The sequence below is a fragment of the Natator depressus genome, chromosome 8, assembly GCF_965152275.1.
Source record: "Natator depressus isolate rNatDep1 chromosome 8, rNatDep2.hap1, whole genome shotgun sequence".
Classification (NCBI taxonomy): Eukaryota; Metazoa; Chordata; order Testudines; family Cheloniidae; genus Natator; species Natator depressus.
The window spans coordinates 14,802,150-14,821,760 of NC_134241.1; the positions used below are offsets into that span (position 1 = coordinate 14,802,150).

Genomic DNA, 19,611 nt, shown 5'->3' on the forward strand with positions numbered 1-19,611 from the left:
TTTAAACTTAAATTGTGCTCTCTTTAAGGCAAGAATCATGTTTGTGCTTGTTTATTAGGGTCCCTAGTATGTCTCTGGAGGCTCAGAATAAATAACACTGTGCAGTGTGCATGCCTAGTGGCACCCAGAAATCAACCAGAGCCTGAACTGGGTCCCAGGTGTTTGATACAATTGATATATGTGGTTTGTTAGCCAGTTTGTTCCTTGCATCCATCCAAACAATGCATATAAGGGAGATAGTACGGAGCTGAGTAGCGATTCTGCTTTTTGAGTCACATGTTGAATACAGCCTAGGAAATTTACTTTTTAGAGATGTAAATTGTGGGGATTTTTTTGTTTGTTTAAAAACATTTTCCCTTTAGAAACTCCCTGAAGTGACCAAGTCACAATATTGGAGAATTTCCCTTTCACTTTATTCTCAAACCAAACAGTCATGTCTGGAGGTTTCTTTGTCGTTATTACTGTCATTCTATAGCACCATGCCTGTCACCTGCAATCCATATAAAAAAGCATAGTTCCATTTAAGAGTAAGATGCAATAGAGATCACGGGTTGTGTGTAATAGAAAAAAAAATCAAAGCCAAAGAGTTTTCCATGAGAAAGTGAAGTTGCCAAGAGACACAGTTGTTAGAGGCTGTAATTCCATGAATAATTTGTAGTTTGTACTAGGATGGGGAGGTGGAATCTCTAGTCGATCCTAAATTAGACTTCCTTTTAGTCCTAATCTGTCTGTCAGAGATTTTCCCCGGTAATTCTGCAAAATAATATGTTGAAGCAGTCACACATCTCTTGAGACACAGGATTATTCTAGTATAAATAAAGACTGACATTAAATGGTATCCAAAAAACATCACATTTAAAATGCAATGAGAGACGAATAAGTAAAATATCTAACAGACTGCACTTTCTCACTAGATAAACCGTGCTGGTGGCTCTCATAGCAAGTGTGTGGAAGCATAAACAGATGCTATGAATGACTGAGGAGGAAATTCGAGGACAGACATTTAGCTATCAACAGTTTGCACAGTTAGACATGCATTTATTGGCAGCTGTACTGCCTACATATAACATAATTTTATTTTATCTTTGCAAAAATTAGAAACATGCTGGACCAGTTACAGGAAAAACACCCATTGCTTTGAATAACTATGGCTCACTCAGACCTGTAGTGTTCGGCCCTAAATCTGTACAATCCAACCACAACTGGTACCTGGACGTGTCATTAGTTTCCCCAGAAAGGAATTCTAATCTTAGTGAGATTTGGCATTAATACAAAAATAGTAGGGGAAAAGTGATGGAGATTTAATAAGCATAATGTTATTTCATGCAAGACTGGAAAGAGACATAATTTGAGCAGCACTGGGGAAAGCTGATGTAGAATATCACACCTCTGAAGGAAGCTGTTAGTATGACTGCTATGATGCTTCTCTTTGTTTTTGCCAAAAAAAACCCCACCACCTTTCATTTTTTCAGCACTCTTCAGAAGTTGGTTCTCAAGGATGTGATGGAGCCTGTGAATAGAGGCTGGGATTTTCAAAGGAGCCCAAGGGATTTTAGGTGCCCGGCTCCCTTTGGGTGAAGGGCTACATTGCAAACTTGCTTTTTTACATACAATAATGTAAAGAGAACGTTATCAAGTGGTCATGGAAGTCAATGGGAATCTCTTAATTTACTTGAAAGAGCTTTGAATCAGACCCATATCTAGAACCATCCAGTGTGGCTGCAGAACTCAGTCTTCAGGGGAGAAAATAGGGCACCCCAAAATTGAGGCTACTTCTGAAAACATGCCCAAACTGGTAAATATCTTCATCCCAGACAAAGCACAATGGCCCTCTCAATAGAAAACTCTTCACTCACAGCTGCTTTGGTAACAGGAAGTTCACTACATTCCTTTCCCTTCCAAAGAACCAGTCCTCTTTCTTTAACTGTTACGTGTTCTCACACAAGGCATCCTTTTTAGTAGCACTTTTTTTCTTTCCTTGTGTAGATTAATCCTGGGAGTAAGGCAGCCATGGCTAACCTGTGCCCCGGAGATATTATTCTGGCAATTAATGGCGAGAGCACAGAAAACATGACTCATCTAGAAGCACAAAACAAGATCAAAGCAAGTATGGACCAGCTGATGCTATCTGTGAACAGGTGGGTGTCTGCACTTTTCCTTCAAACACTTACACCTCTTTGGTATTGACCCACTACATAGTTACTGTGTCCATATTTGTAACTAAATGTCCCCTTCCTTGAGATGCTCTTCTGCAACCACATGGCAGCCTTGAGCAGCATCATGTTTTCCTCTGAATCTCTGAGCTGTAGCCTCTTTCCTAGCTAGGGAGGACTGGAAGGCAGTTCGTGCTGGAGCAGATCTGATACGACATCTTAAAATAAAAATAAAATAATCCCATCTGAGTGACCCTAAGGGCTTGTCTACATGGGGACGTGAACTGAAAGTGAATCTACTGAAAGTGTGAAGTCAAGGTGCATAAATTAAAGGGCATTTCATTCAGGAGTAAAGCAGCCATAGTACGAAGTTTGCTGTAACTGAATCCTCGTCCAAGGATTCCAGGGAGGATTAAGGGTTTGTCAAAGCACATTAACTGTTAGTGTGCATCAATCGGTCTACACGGACAGATAGTCTGAGGCAGGCTAGTGCCGGGTGAGTTCACACCCCAGTTTGCGGTGAACTAATTGTTCACATAGACAAACCCTTAATCCATCCTGGAATCCTTGGACGAGGATTAAATTACAACAAATTATGGCCACTTTACTCCTGAATGACACACCCTTTAATTTATGCATATTGACTTCACATGTTTTAGCTGATTCACTTTAACTATCCTGAGGCCATGTCTACACTACAAAAGTACTCCGATTTGACAGAAGTCGATTTTTGGGAACAGATTGTATAAAGTTGAGTGCATGCATCCACACTAAGCACATTAATTCGGCGGTGTGCATTCACAATACCGTGGCAAGCATCGACATTCTGAGCAGTGCACTGTGGGTAGCTAGCCCACAGTTCCCACAGTCTCCACTGCCCATTGGAATTCTGGGCTGAGCTCCCAATGCCTGATGGGGCCAAAAGTTTGTCGCGGGTGGTTATGGTAATGTCGTCAGTGAACCCTCCCTCCCTCCGTGAAAGCAACAACAGACAATCATTTCGCTCCCTTTTCCCTGGATTGCCCGAGCAGACGCCATAGCATGGCAAGCATGGAGCCTGTTCAGCTCACCGCAGCAGTTATGACCATTGTAAACACCTTGTGCATTATCGTGCAGTTTATGCAGAACCAGCACCTGAAAAACCAGGTGAGGAGGCAACGGCAGCGCAGTGATGAGGACATGAACACAGATTTCTCTAAAACCGTGATCCCCAGCAATTTGGAGATCATGGTGTTACTGGGGCAGGCTCATGCCGTGGAACATCGATTCTGGGCATGGGAAACAAGCACAGGGTGGTGGGACTGCTTAGTTTTGCAGGTTTCGGATGATTCCCAGTGTCTGAAACTTTTGCATGCGTAAGGGCACTTTCATGGAATTTTGTTACTTGCTTTCCCCTGCCCTGAAGTGCAAGAATACCAAGATGAGCGTAACCCTCACAGTTCACAAGCGAGTGGCAATGGCCCTGTGGAAGCTTGCAACGCCAGACAGCTACCGGTCAGTCGGGAATCAATTTGGAGTGGGCAAATCTGCTGTGGAGGTTGCTGTGATGCAAGTAGCCAATGCAATCATTGAGCTGCTGCTATCAAAGGTAGTGACTCTGGGAAATGTGCAGGTCATACTAGATGGCTTTGCTGCAATGGGATTCCCTAACTGTGGTGGGGCTATAGACGGAACTCATATCCCTATCTTGGGACCGGACCACCAGGGCAGCCAGTATATAAACCGCAAAGGGTACTTTTCAATGGTGCTGCAAGCACTGGTGGATCACAAGGGACGTTTCACCAGCATCAATGTGGGATGGCCGGGAAAGGTTCGTGACTCTTCAGGAACTCTGGTCTGTTAAAACGGCTGCAGGAAGGGATTTACTTCCCAGACCAGAAAATAATTGTTGGGGATGTTGAAATGCCTATAAAAAGAAAAGGAAAGTACAGTGGGGAGATTTATATACACAGAGAACATGAAACAATGGGTGTTACCATACACACTGTAACAAGAGTGATCAGGTAAGGTGAGCAATTACCAGCAGGAGAGCGGAGGGGAAAAAGCCTTTTGTAGTGATACTCAAGGTGGGCCATTTCCAGCAGTTGACAAGAATGTTTGCGGAACAGTGTGTGTGTGTGTGTGGGGGGGGAATAAACAAATATATGAGATATGCCATCATGTACCAGCAATGCCCCTCGGCCATGTACATTGGCCAAGCCAGACAGTCTCTATGTAAAAGAATAAATGGACACAAATCAGACGTCAAGAATTATAACATTCAAAAACGAGTCGGAGAACACTTCAGTCTCTTTGCTCACTTGATTACAGACCTAAAAGTGGCAATTCTTCGACAAAAAAACTTCAAAAACAGACTCCAGTGTGAGACTGCTGAATTGGAATTAATTGTATTCCGTTTGCAAATGAACTTAGGCTTGAATAAAGACTGGGAGTGGATGTATCATTACACAAAGTAAAACTATTTCCCCATGTTTATTTCCCCCCTCCACCCCCCCACTGTTCCTCAGATGTTCTTGTCAACTGCTGGAAATGGCCCACCTTGATTATCATGACAAAAGGTTCCCTTCCCCCCCGCCCCCGCTGTCCTGCTGGTAATAGCTCACATTACCTGATCAGTCTTGTTACAGTATAAAGAAAAGGAGTACTCTGTGAGAGTGATGGGTCGTCCTTCAGGATAGGTTGTAGATCCTTGATGATGCTTTGGACAGGTTTTAGTTGGGGGCTGAAGGTGACGGCTAGTGGCGTTCTGTTATTTTCTTTGTTGGGCCTGTCCTGCAGTAGGTGACTTCTGGGTACTCTTCTGGCTCTGTCAATCTGTTTCTTCACTTCAGCAGGTGGGTATTGTAGTTGTAAGAATGCTTGATAGAGATCTTGTAGGCATTTGTCTCTGTCTGAGGGGTTGGAGCAAATGCGGTTGTATCATAGAGCTTGGCTGTAGACAATGGATCGTGTGGTGTGGTCTGGATGAAAGCTGGAGGCATGTAGGTAGGAATAGCTGTCAGTAGGTTTCCGGTATAGGGTGGTGGTTATGCAACGGACTTTGTTGCAAGGATAGGTTCCTGGGTTAGTGGTTCTGTTGTGTGGTATGTAGTTGCCGGTGAGTATTTGCTTCAGGTTGGGGGGCTGTCTGTAGGCAACAAAGCCCGTTGCCAACTGTGCCCACATATCTATTCAGGGGACACCATCACAGGGCCTAATAACATCAGCCACACTATCAGAGGCTCATTCACCTGCACATCTACCAATGTGATATATGCCATCTTGTGCCAGCAATGCCCCTCTGCCATGTACATTGGTCAAACTGGACACTCTCTGTGTAAAAGAATAAATGGACACAAATCAGATGTCAAGAATTATAACATTCATAAACCAGTCGGAGAACACTTCAGTCTCTCTGGTCACGCAATCACAGACATGAAAGTTACAATATTACAACAGAAAAACTTCAAAACCAGACTCCAGCGAGAGACTGCTGAATTGGAATTCATTTGCAAATTGGATACAATTAACTTAGGCTTGAATAGAGACTGGGAGTGGCTAAGTCATTATGCAAGGTAACCTATTTTCCCCTTGTTTTTTCCTCCCCCCTCCTCCCCCCACTGTTTCTCAGACGTTCTTGTTAAACCCTGGATTTGTGCTGGAAATGGCCTACCTTGATTATCATACACATTGTAAGGAGAGTGATCACTTTAGATAAGCTATTACCAGCAGGAGAGTGGGGTGGGGGGAGAGAAAACCTTTTGAAGTGATAAACATCCATTTTTTCATGGTCTGTGTGTATAAAACATCCTCACTGCATTTTCCACTTTATGCATCCGATGAAGTGAGCTGTAGCTCATGAAAACTTATGCTCAAATTGGTTAGTCTCTAAGGTGCCACAAGTACTCTTTTTCTTTTTTGGGAATACAGACTAACACGGCTGCTACTCTGAAACCTATCTTGTTACAGTGTGTATGGTAACACCCATTGTTTCATGTTCTCTGTGTATATAAATCTCCCCACTGTATTTTCCACTGCATGCATCCGATGAAGTGAGCTGTAACTCACAAAAGCTTATGTTCAAATAAATTTGTTAGTCTTTAAGGTGCCACAAGTACTCCTTTTCTTTTTGCCGATACAGACTAACACGACTGCTACTCTGAAACCTGTCTAAATGCCTATAGTTATCCTTGGGGACCCAGCCTACCCCTTAATGTCCTGGCTCATGAAGCCGTACACAGGCACCCTGGACAGTAGTAAGGAGCTGTTCAACTATAGGCTGAGCAAGTGCAGAATGGTGGTAGAGTGTGCATTTGGACGTTTCAAGGGTCGCTGGCGCAGTTTACTGACTCACACAGAGGTCAGCGAAACCAGTATTCCCATTGTTATTGCTGCTTGCTGTGTGCTCCACAGTCTCTGTGAGAGTAAGGGGGAGACATTTATGGCAGGGTGGGAGGTTGAGGCAAATCGCCTGACCGCTGAATACGCGCAGCCAGACCCCAGGGCAGTTAGAAGAATACAGCAGGAAGCGCTGCGCATCAGAGAAGCTTTGAAAACCAGTTTCATGACTGGCCAGGGTACTGTGTGACAATTCTGTTTGTTTCTCCTTGATGAAAACCCGCCCCCTTGGTTGCCTCTAAATTCCCTGTAAGCCACCTGCCCTCCCCCCTTTGATCACAGCTTGCTTGCAAAGGAAATAAAGTCACTATTGTTTAAAAAACATATATTCTTTATTAATTTGATTATAAAAATAGGGAGATAATGCACAAGGTAGCCCGGGTGGGGTATGGGAGGAGGGTAGGAGGGAAGGAAAAGTCAACTTTAAAACTTGTTGAATGCCAGCGTTATGTTGCTTGGGCTGTCCACTAGGGTGGAGTGGTTGCACCCAGAGCCTCCCACCCCGCGTTCTTGGGCGTCTGGAGGCTATGGAACTTGGGTGGGGAAGCTATACAACTTGGGGAGGAGGGAGGGTGGTTAAACAGGGGCTGCAGGGGCAGTCTGTGATCCTGCTGCCGTTCATGAACCTCCACCAGACGCTGGAGCATGTCCGTTTGATCCCACAGTAGCCTCAGCGTTGCCTCATGCCTCCTCTGATCTTCCTGCCGCCACCTCTCCTCATGTTCGTCGGCCACTTTCCTGTGCTCTGCTATTGTGTCCCTCCACATATTCTGCTGAGCTCTGTCAGTGCCGGACGACTGCATGAGCTCAGAGAACATTTCATCATGTGTGCGGTTTTTTTCTCCGCCTTATCTGAGATGGCCTTTGGGACGGAGGAGGGAGGCTTGAAACATTTGCAGCTGCTGGAGAAAAAAAAGGGAGTGAAGTATTTAAAAAGATACGTTTTACAGAACAATGGCTGTACTCTTTCACGGTGAACAATGCTATTCACATGTGATTTTGGTACAAGGTTGCATTTTGCATCTTATATTGAGTGCCTGCGGCTTTGGTGTTAGAGATCACACATGCAGTGCCGGGCAACATAATTTGGCTTGCAGGCAGCCATGGTAAGCCATAGTTTTTCTGCTTCTGCAACCTTCATAACAGCAGCGTGCTCCTCTCCCATACCAAGCAAAGCACGTTGAGGTGGCCGTTTAGTGCTGCGGTTTTCCTGTTAATGTGCAGCAGCAGAAACCAAACTAACCGGCCCCCCATCCAATTCTCTGGGATGATTGCTTTACCCCTCACCCCACTGCATGGCCAATTGTGGGGAGGATTTCTTTTCAGCCACAGGCAAACAGCCCAGTAAGAACAGACACCTCTGAATGTTCCCTTAATTAAATTCCCCTATTTCAACCAGGTTACTATGAATGATATCACTCTCCTGAGGATAACACAGAGAGATAAAGAACAGATGTTGCTTGAATGCCAGCAAACACTGGGACCATATGCTGCCAGGCTTTGTCATGCAATGATACCAGATTATTTGCTACTAGCATGGCATGGTAAAATGTCCTATCACGGAGGACAGAATAAGGCTGCTCTCCCCAGGCTACTCTGCAAAGGCTTTTAGAGTACCTCCAGGAGAGTTTCATGGAGATGTCCCTGGAGGAGTTCCGCTCCATCCCCAGACTTGTTAACAAACTTTTCCAGTCGCTGTATTGGCCACGAATGCATCCCAAGTCCTCAGGGCTATTTAATCATTAAAAAATGCTTTTATAACATGTATTATATTTAAAAAGGTACACTCACCAGAGGTCCCTTCTCCGGCTTCGTTGGGTTGGGAGGGTATTTCAGTCAGGGTGATAAAAAGATCCTGACTGTCAGGGAGAACGGTGTGCTGTGTGCTCTCCTCAAGCTCGTCCTCCTCCTCCTCATCTTCCCCAGCCACAAAATCCTCGGGCATGGCAGAGAGTACCCCATCATCAGAGTCCACGGATGGGGTGGGGTAGTGGTGGCAGCCCCCCCATGAATTGCATGCAGCTCAACGTAGAAGCGGGATGTCTGGGGCTCTGTCCCGGAGCGTCTGTTTGATTCTTTGGTTTTCTGGTGTGCTTGTCTGAGCTCCTTAAGTTTCACGTGGCACTGTGTTGTGTCTCTGCTGTAGCCTCTGTCCCTCATGGCCTCAGAGATTTTTTGAAATGTTTTGGCATTTCGTCTTTTGGAACGTAGTTCTGATAGCACTGATTCCTTTCCCCATACAGCGATCAGATCCAGTGCCTCCCGTTCGGTCCATGCTGGAGCTCTTTTTCGATTCTGGGACTGCAGGGTCGCTTGTGCTGATGAGCTCTGCATGGTCACCTGTGCTGACGAGCTCGCCTGGCCAAACAGGAAATGAGATTCAGAAGTTCCCCAGGGCTTTTCCTGTACACCTGGCCAGTGCATCCGAGTTCAGAGTGCTGTCCAGAGTGGTCACAATGGTGCACTGTGGGATAGCTCCCGGAGGCCAATACCTTCTAATTGCATCCACACTAAACCTAATTTGAAACGGCGATGTCGATTTCAGTGCTAATCTCTTCCTTGGGGAGGAGTACAGAAATCGGTTTTAAGAGCCTTTTATGTCAACAAAAATGGCTTCGTTGTGTGGACGGGTGCAGGGTTAATTTGATTTAACGCTGCTAAATCCGACATAAACTCATAGTGTAGACCAGGTGGTCTAAGGACTGGTCTACACTAGAAAATTAGATCGACCCAGCTTCATTGCTGGGGAAGAAATCCACAACCCTGAGTGATGTAGTTAAGTTGACTTCACCCCGGGAGTAGATAGTGCTAGGTCAGAGGAAGAATTCTTCTGTTGACTGCTTCTCAAGGAGGTGGATTTCCTACATCAGTGGGAGAACGCCCACTGCATCGTGCAGCTGTGCCACTGTAGCATTTCAAGTGTAGACAAGCCCCAAGTATTCCTTCCCCTCCTACCAAAAGGCTAAGCATGCTGCCTCTTCAACAAATCCTGCCTCTGTTTGTCCAGGGAGCAGGACACTGGGACCAGGACTACATTTATACATTTTATTATTTTTTAACCCTTCTTTCCTATTTGCATAGACTAATTTGTTCCATGATATCATGCAAAGTTGGTACATCTGCAAAAGACTGGTGACTGGTCTCAGAATAAAGAATGACACTGTAGTGTATCAATAGGTTTGTTTCTTAATCTGCTCCAGTGGTTTGTGTATCTGCTCCAGGTAAACAAATGCTTTTAAAATGACATTAGTAGAAAAGGTAGATATGGCAATATATATTCCAGGTCATTTGTATTTGAATTTGCATGAGCACACTGTAGGGCTTTTGGTAGAAGCAGATTTACAGGTCTAAACATCCAGGCCTGCTCCCACTGAAAAACTCCCATTGATTTCAACGGGAGTGCTCTTGGGACCGAAATCTGGGCTTGGAGAAGCACCACATACATAGCCTCTATTACCTTAATCTCTTTTGTCTTCGTGCCTTAGCACACTTTCCAAGGGTCTGCTGAGGGTTTAGACTTTTAGGAATGATTTAAAGCAAAACAAAAGTTCATGTAAATGGATTTTGTTTTTCTTTCCACCGGAATTCATTCCCTGGCCAAATGTTTCTAATTAAATCACAAATTACTATAATTGTCCAGCCAAAATGAGTGAGTTTTATGAGGCACATTAATGACTAATATGATCTGTGATAGATATAAGTACATTTATAAGATTTTCCACTTCAAGTTAAAAAGGCATTTCCATATGTAAAGAGCTACCATTCACTGTTTATACTTCCTTTTAAAAATTGTTTAGATTTCTGGACCTCGAAATCTGGTCTGAAATCTAAGTAACTAGTTATTGGTGTTTCACAAAGCCACAGCCTTATTTCTGTGTGTACAGTTTGGTCATTTATAAATCGCTATCATAAATAAAGTAGAACTCTCTTTTAACATTAATATTTGAGTAGTACCCAGAGTCCCCAATCAAGTTTGGACCCCATTGTGCCAGGTCCTGGAGGAACAGAGTATATAGTCCCTGCTTCAGAGAGGTTAAGTGGTTTGTTTCACAGAAAGCTTCATCACAAGCAGAGTTTCATATAACAAGAGAGGATCTATCAGGCCTGCTACATCTCTCTACTTCCCACAGGGAGTGGCTTTAGTAAGAGTGGCCTGTCTCTTCACAAAGTGGGGCTGTAGCGACACTGGGAAACATGGATTTCTCCTTACTCCTCTCCACACAAGGTGGTAACACTTCTCTGCTCCTTCTCCCCCTCCTTCTCTGCTTTACCAGTTCTCCTTGGAACTACAGTGTGTCAAGGGGCTACCTTCAAGGGGACTAACATAGCGGAACCTTCTTATGCTTGAGAAGGCTTCACTGCAGGTGACCCTTCACTGAAATGCATTTAAATGGAGCTCTCATTCCACGAAAATGGAATGTCGTCCTATGTGAATTCATGAAGAGCACAAACACCCTACTGATGTCAGAGTCTTTCCATTAAGTTTAATGGGAGCTGGATCAGACCATTGTTATGATCAGATTCCAGTGTATACAGAGTAATCTATATATTATATTTGAAGACATTGGGATGCTTTTAACACCCTGATAGAACTTTGCTCATTCCTTGGGATGAACAGTTTTTTGACTAACACATTTTTAAAAATAATCCAAATAATGTTTAAATGTTTCACGATACGAAGTAAATACAATGAGATTCATAGATATTAAGGTCAGAAGGGACCATTATGATCATCTAGTCTGACCTCCTGCACGACGCAGGCCACAGAATCTTACCCACCCACTCCTGCGAAGAACCTCTCACCTATGTCTGAGCTATTGAAGTCCTCAAATCATGGTTTAAAGACTTCAAGGAGCAGAGAATCTTCCAGCAAGTGACCTGTGCCCCATGCTACAGAGGAAGGCGAAAAACCTCCAAGGCCTCTTCCAATCTGCCCGGGAAGAAAATTCCTTCCCGACCCGGCGATCAGCTAAACCCAACTATGAATAGAAACCTTGTCACCAGAACCATTTCAAATGAAGCGTTTTCCTGTCCAGAAAGCCAAATTCAAAGTTAAGTTGATTTCTAACATCCAGCGTTGAAACTACACCAGCACCCACGAGCCTCAGCTCAAATAGTTTCAGAAGGGGCCTTATCGGAAGTCAGGCACAATCCCTGTCTACAATGGGAACAGAATCTTACCATATGCAGCTAAGTGAACAATCCATACTCCTGAACGATGTTAAGCGGACCCAGCCCCTGATGTAGACAGCGCTAAGTCAACGGAAGAATTCTTCCATTGACCTTACTGCTGCCTCTTGAAAAGGTGGTTTACGTTCACTGATGGACGGGATTCTCTCCTCCGTGTAAGTAGTGTCTACTCTAAAGCGCTACGGTGACACCGCTGTAGCATTTCAAGTGTAGACAAGCTCTAATGGCTGGTGGGGTTACCTTATGGTTTTACTAAAACAAAAAAAATCAAGTATATTCAAACCTATGCTGAAGGCCATTAAAGGTAGGCATGTGGGGATGTTCCTTTCTAGAACAGCTTTCGCTCTCTGACTAGTTCATGGTGGTCAGGGAACATGTGCTAGAATCCTGCTAACAAGCATGTTTGCTTATGATTGGAGCTAGGATGTTTCTGTGCTGATTGTTGGCAGCCCATCCGTGAAAGTGGAGTTCAGCTTTCAGAAACAGAGAGATCCAACTCTAACCATAGGACAAGCTGACAGAGAAGAAATCTGCCTGGCACCACTGTAACAATCTTTATTATACAGGGTCATTTCTCATGCAGAGGATCTTACAGTCAAGCTGCTTTATGGAAGCTCAGTCTATTTACATTATCAAAGAGATGACTTGATCGTGGTCTGTAGGTTGCTATGTGGAAGATTTCTTATAGTAGATAACTCTTTAGTTTAGTAGACAAAGGCATGACAAGATCCAATGGCCAGAAGCTGAAACCAGGCAAATTTAGACTAGAAATAAAGTGGACATGCATTTTTAACAGTCAGAGTAATTAACCTTTGCAACAACTTACCAAGAGATGTAGTAGATTCTTTTGTTTGGGCTTAGATTTTTAAAGGTATTTAGGAATTACTATGCTCAGCGTTGTAACATATAACTGATGTAGGAGTTTAAATCTCATTTTCAAAAGGGATTTAGGCACTTATGAGTCTTTTTAGAACTCAGTTCAACTCTTAAGTGCCTAAATCTCTTTTGAAAATAAAATTTAGGTTCCTAAAGCAGCACCTGATAATGTGTGGCCAGTTATTGGGGAAGATAAAAGGACCCAGGCATCCATGCACAATTCCCATTGACTTCCACAAGAGTAATACTGATGTGCCCGAGGACAGAGTTGGATCCAAAGTAACCATTTTCTATGTGCTTTAACTTAGACTGGATCCTGCAGTTGTTTCATATATGAATACGTAGTTCTTTATAAAGAAAATATACCCTTGAGGCTATTGTGCCAATGTAAGTTAATTAATGTAATATTTAAATAAGGCCTTTCTCCTGATAGGAAAAATTGAATAGTTTATTTTGTACAGTAAGGCAAGCAACTACAGTAACACTTCATTAGCTCTATTTTTAGCTTGGCCCAAACTGAGTGTTTGGTGACATGGCTGTTGGATTTCTCTGCTCAGTCCTGAATAATCTGTTGAGTTCCAGATAATCTTGCCCAATAGTTAGTCATTGCTGAAGTCAGATCCAGGGCTATGTCATCAGTGAAAATGAATCACCATTCAAGAGTTGCCTTTCTAAGAAAGAAGTGAGATCATTTGAATGAGGGAAGTACCTCTGGGGATAACAAGGATATTTTTTTTTAATTGTCTAGTGTTACTATCTTCACAGTAGTGAAAATCTGCAAGTTTCCCATGCATTAGAAGTCATCTAGTTTGCATGGAGTCAGCTGACATTCACTTGCATCTGTCTATGAAAAACCAGAGGCAGTAGATTTGCATATGGGACACTGGTGCCCTGGCACTGTGCTCTCAGCTTCCAGGTCTGCATTAGGCATAGGCTGCATAGGTAGCTGGTTAGGTGCCAGTTTTTGTAGGGGCCTCTGGCCATGCCCCCTCAACTCTTCACCATTTGGGAGCTGCACTAGTAGGGCTGTGACTCTGGCTCCCACCACAGTATCAGTGGTAGAGGGCTGGCACACACCAATCTGGCCACCTCTGCAGAGGAGTTCTGCCTCTCTGAAGGTGCTCCCACCACTCCCCATTCCACACCACCACCAGCAATTGGAGCTGAGAGCTGCCACCTCAACAGCTGTGGCTCACCAACTCCCAGTATGGTTTCTGGGAGGGAGTCTTCCCCTTTTAAGGGTTCCCTTTCGCTAATGAGACTCCAGCCCAGCCACCTCATGGCCAGAAAGCTGGTTGGGGGATGTCTAGGGCTACATAATGCCTAACAGCACTGTCTCTGTCAACTGTAGGCCATTCCTGAGCCAAAACACTCATACTGTTACATACTTAATTTTCTCTCCAGCTTTGGGTTAAGAGAATAGACCTTTCCATAGCAGCCAGTGCAGTCAACTGACACGCTTACATTAACTTCATGATTGGTAAACCATCAAGGGTTTGGGTATGGTCCAGACAAGTATCCAGAACAACCTGAGTCTGTCCAATTGGTCTGGAGTTCTTCCAGGGTCAAGTTTTCCATGAGATTTGAGCCTCTTCCATTTCTGATCAGGGCTGGAAGTACAAGAGGACAGCCTCTTTTGCAGTAGTTTTCATTGGCTTTGCACTGCACCAGCGGAGAATCTAGCCCTTTAAGGGTTTGCTTTGAACTTCTAAAAAGACACTGATATGCAGGGTGTTGACTTCTTCTTGCTCGTGTGCAAGTAATACATGTATTTCTGAGACGCCGAATTCTTATGCAAAGTCCCTCCTCTCTGAGTGAGTATGTAAATGTTTTCCAAGTTGTGTCCTTCACATGTTTCACTTCTTTGTTTTCTTCTAGCTAAAAAGTAATTTGCAGGCCAGCAAAAATCTTTTTTTTTTTTAATTTGCTTATTTTTTTTAGATCACAAATTAAAACAAAAGTGGGGGATGTGTGAGTGAAACATGTTTTAAGATAGCAGGGTTATTTATCTTTTTGGTGCTCTTTTGTATCTGCTGAGTGAGTACTTATGGAATTTGGTGCTGCAAATATTTTGCCAAATAAGGCACCACCCAAATCCAGTTCTGAACGTGTGACTAATCATCATGCAAAGAGAGTAGAGGACCTCTCAATGAACATCTTTCATCCTTTTGTTTCTTTTGGGGCTTTCCATCCAGTACCCTTTTCTCACTGAACTCTCGACATTATGCGCTATTCAGATATGTAACAAGATCGTTTTTGTTTCCAAATTGTGTTCATCAAATGCCCTTTGACTCCCACTGGAAAGTTCAGCAGGAAAATCAGAGACTGGATGAATAATTTAAAAAAAAAAGAAAAGTCTGATCTTTTGAAAGAAAACAGATGAACAGCCCTGGACGCACTGACACCAACACTAATGGCCTGTCTTTCAGAGGTGCTGATCAACCACATCCCTCATTGACTTTGGGAGTTGTGGGTTGCGCAGCCCATCTGTAAAACTGGGTCATATAAGGCACTCAGATACTGTGCCGGTACGCATGGTATAAAAACCCAGGGTGACTGAAAATGTATTCAGCACAGAGTGACTGCAGCATAGGAAATGAAAACTTTCCTGTGCTGCCCAGCCTATGCACCTGAACGGTATTTTGGAGGTAGCAACTCAAGCAGCAGGTCTTTCACCGTCATGTGAGATCTGTTTATAAGGGGCAGAGATGACTCCATGGACAGATTGCAAATAGTTCTCTGCGTAGTTGACGTAAGAGCAGTTTTGGTTATGATGGGTCAGATAGGCGGTAATTTATTTTTTTTCTATTCCCTGATTGGATAACTGCATAAACACTCCCAGCACAAATACAAACACACGTGCAATTTTGAAATTCACAGGCATGAACATCCATGCCAGTTACACTGGAGCGTATGACCATTGGTGATGAGTGATCACAAAGGGAGTATGACAATAGCCAAGGTGAAATCATATAGGAATTTGAGTGAATATTCATGGAATCTTTTTTGCAACATCCACCCAGCTTGACTGTTCAGTAGAAGAGCAGCACAAAAAGTACCAGGAATTAAAATATGCAAATATGCTCATAGTCCGCTGGCTAAACCTCAAGAAGTCAAAGCAGAGTTTCTCTTCAGATTATTAGAAAATTCGTGTTTTACAGTGTTTGTGCTACACCTAAAAATCTTCATAGCAAGTGCTAACATACAGTGCATGCTGAATTATTTATACTGGATGATGAGTACGATAACTAGCTTCATTATATTTTGGGTGGGTGCGCTGAATATCAGGCCACTTTGTGAGGTGAGTTAATGTTAAAGGTGCCTTCCTACAGGGTGCCAAGCACCCTCAGTTGATTTTGGTAGGAGTGGAGGGTGTTCAGCAACGTGCAGACCCCACTCCAGGTGCCTAACTTTGGGGACCCAAGTTTGAAAGTACTGATTCTGGCTTGATTTCTGTAGTTTTGTAAAATGGTGTTGAGTTTGGACCTGATTGAGCATAGGTAAGAGGTGGTGGTTGCTGGTTATTTTAGTGCTGGGGGGGGGGGGGGGCAAGGATCAGCTCTCATGTTGCACTCCCCATCAGTACCCACCCCAGAGAAGCTAATGATCCAACCAGCTGACCAAATTCGGTGATGAATCCTGGTCACGTGCCACCTGAGGCTTGTTGCACTAAACACACTAAGGAGCAGTGCTGGGAGAAGCAGTGGCTAGAAGGTAGTGTTAGCTGAATGTCCAGACTGCTTATAGATTTCATAGCCAGAAGAAGGCAGAGCACTAGGAATTTTGTTTTTCCAGATGACATCTGCTCTCTTTACAGTCGCCTAAGACTTGTGGCATTCTTTCAGTAGGACACAAGCTAGTGATACCAGTGGATACATAATTGCATTGGAACCGAAGACCAAGGGCCTGATGCTGCTCCCATTGCCCTCAATAGACACAACTGGGAAGCTCTTGATAAGTTTTTGCCCAGTCCCGCACGGGTCTGCAAGGAATGGGAGAGGGTGCAAAGCGATTCCTTTGGTACCTGCGCTATCCAATCCACAAGGACTATGTGTTGCTTTCCTTCCAGAGAGCATGAGATAATGCCCTAATTCCCCTGGGCTGGCCACGTGCATTGGGGAATGGATGTTTCAGCCTTTTCAATGATGCTTTTGAGCAGCGTTTCTCAACAACCAGTCTGTGGATCAGCGCTGGTCCCTTAGATCTCCCAGACGCAGTTGAGGAAGGCAGCAAGCCAGTCCCGGTATCAAAAAGGTTGAGAAACACTGCTATAGAGGCTTTGTGGAGCCCCAGGAGCCAATGTTGTCTCAGGCACAGCATCTCCTGTAGCTCCAGCTGGAGCTGTCTGCCTCCGTACTGACTCCAGTGCAAGGCTGTATGGTATGTGTTTAATCTCTGATCTGTCCTCTGTTAGAGGCTGCTTTCTATCTAACTGTGATGTGGGAACCTGATTCCGTTCCCATTGAAGTCAGTGGCAAAACTCTTACTGACTTCAGCAAGAGCAGGATTTTGCCTTTGGTGTGTGAGGCCGTTCAAGGACACCCATGCTAGGGCAAACAAAGTAATACAGTAGCCCATTTGTTCAGAAATGAAGCAGAGGAAAATATTCCTCACCCCCTGAATGAAGCCAGCTTGAATAACTGATTCACATGTGGCTACTGATGTAATGTATGATAAATTACCTAGGCATTCCTATGAAAGGGGGCAGACATTAGGGTCATGGTTAATGGCTTTCAAATCCAAGGGCAAGAGTTCAAGTGGACTTAGTAGGCTACTAATGGCACATGTCTTCTGGTTTATGTGGGAGAAAGTAAGTGAGGGTGTAAATGAAGATTTAGCAGAACAATTTAGGATGACATCTTATAACTCAGCTGACACGCTTCTATGTCATCTTTTCCTCCTCCTCTTAAATTTGGAGCCAAGGTAGCATAATATATGGCTCATTTATCATCCTGAGATTGCCAAAGGAGAGTAAAATGGTAGGTTTACGACAGCTGTTTAAAGAAGAGGTTATTTTTATTAATCAGCACTGCGCTCAGAGTTCTTTCTCGCAGAAACGCTCCATGGACATTTTGATATTTAATTCACTCCAGTGCAAAGGGCCAGCATGCGGCCTATGCACCATTTAAGTTCCACTTAAGGCAGGTTTGAGAGGCCTTGCTGGCTCTCTGCGTGAGATGAATTTTACCTCAAATGGACAGGCACTGTGTGCTCACAAAAGGTGGCCTGGTAATGGCTGTTCTGGAAATTTACCCCCAAAACTCTCCAGAACTTTGCATGGTCAATTTCCTTTTGCATTCTGACTTTTTCCAATACTATAAAAGTTTAATAAGGCTCCCTGGAGGGTAATGTCTTAGGTACAGTTGCTGGAAACCATGCAGTAATATTGCTGGGATATGGGAAATATTACTGTGTGTGACGGTCCCAAGTTTCCAGTAAATGTGCCACTGAAAAAAAGTGAATCACAGCTTCCCCTTTGGAACTCCTCAGGGTGTTCCAAAAAAAAATATCCACAGCCTTCCTGGCTGTGCAAAGCCCAGAAGGCAATGTACCACTTTAGCTTGGGGAAGGAAGAGAGGAGGAAATGAAACTCTCCAGCTCCACAGCAAGTTGAAGAGGTGCTCTGTAAAAGGCAAGTTGGGTGAATGAGCCCAAGAGTTCTGTAATTCCCAGATCCCAGGAACTTCCTTGTGAATCCCTGAAGCTCCAGGGCTGGATTAGCTACTCTCAGGGCAGGTTTGGATCGGCGGGTAGTGATTGATCTATCGGGGATCGATTTATCGCATCTCATCTAGACGCGATAAATCGATCCCCGAACGCACTCCCCATCAACTCCGGAACTCCAGCTTGCGAGAGGCGGAAGTGGAGTTGACGGGGAGCAACAGCGGTCGACTCGCCGCCGTCCTCACGGCCAGGTAAGTCGACCTAAGATACGCCGACTTCAGCTACGCTATTTGTGTAGCCGAAGTTGCGTATCTTAGGTCGACCCCCACCCAGTGTAGACCAGGCTCAGTGTGCCCTGGAAAACAGACAGGACTATGTGCTTTACGTGTGCACCTAAGTGCTTTGATAAGTAGGGGAGGACTTAAACCGGTGCATAACTTTAAGCAGATGGCTAGAGTTATGCACATGCTCAAGTGCTTTGCTGAACTGGACTTCATAAAATTAACTCACCCCAGGGAAGGAATCATCTAACTTCTGAGCAGCTCAGGACTCCTAGAGAATATTCCATAAATTTTCTCTCCTACCCACTGCTTCCAGGTCCCAACCATGTTTATCTGATTGTGTGACGTTTTAACTTTATTGCTGAAGTAGAGGGTAGTCCTATGTGGCTTTGTAGTCATTGAACCAACATTCTGTAGTTATCTAGGGGAAATTACCCCTTGGGATTATGAGCAGTAGCTGTAGCAGCTAGTGGTTTCAGTCCAGTTCCTAGTGGACCAGTGTCCATATCATGAAACCCACACTCTCAGTTTACTTGTCGTCTAATCAGAGATGCAAAAGTCTTGATGAGCATGGACACTGAACTAATCCCTCACCCCTGTAGATAACCTTGGCTGGCCAGGGATGGGGCTCAATGGTATGGTTGTGGTCACACCTGTTCTGTTGTTAAACAAAGGACTGCAGCGTCCAAGGCTGTCCTTTTTCCCAAATGTTAAGATTTCATTTGCAAGGGGGTGGAGGAATTAGAAATACGGTGAGATCCAGGAATTCCCATGACTTTAAAGCAATTCTGCAAATGAAGAGAACAAGACTTCCAGATTGTTACCAGGTGAAAAAGCTTTTGGTAAATATGTGACTGTATGCAAGCAATTTGTCAAAAATGACAGTGAGTCCACGAGACAAAAAATTAATAATGCAGGATAAAGGGTGACTACAGTTTCTTCTAGCTTTTTAATAATGTCTTGTCAATGGCTCTGTTCCACAGAGCTATATATTAAAGGCATGGCAGAATGCAGGTAGAATTGTTTTCTGAGTATAGTTGTAGAAGACATTCAATTAAAGTAGAGCATAA

The 19,611-nt window shown here is 44.1% G+C and overlaps 1 protein-coding gene across 1 annotated transcript in view; it reads left to right on the forward strand.

Moving 5' to 3' along the window:
• The window catches only part of PDLIM4 (PDZ and LIM domain 4), a 93,012-nt gene that overhangs the window by 20,274 nt on the left and 53,127 nt on the right, over window positions 1–19,611 (forward strand). Inside the window, exon 2 of the mRNA XM_074960482.1 lies at window positions 1,987–2,138. Coding sequence (XP_074816583.1) covers window positions 1,987–2,138 — 152 coding nt within the window. The remainder of the gene's footprint in view (window positions 1–1,986; window positions 2,139–19,611) is intronic.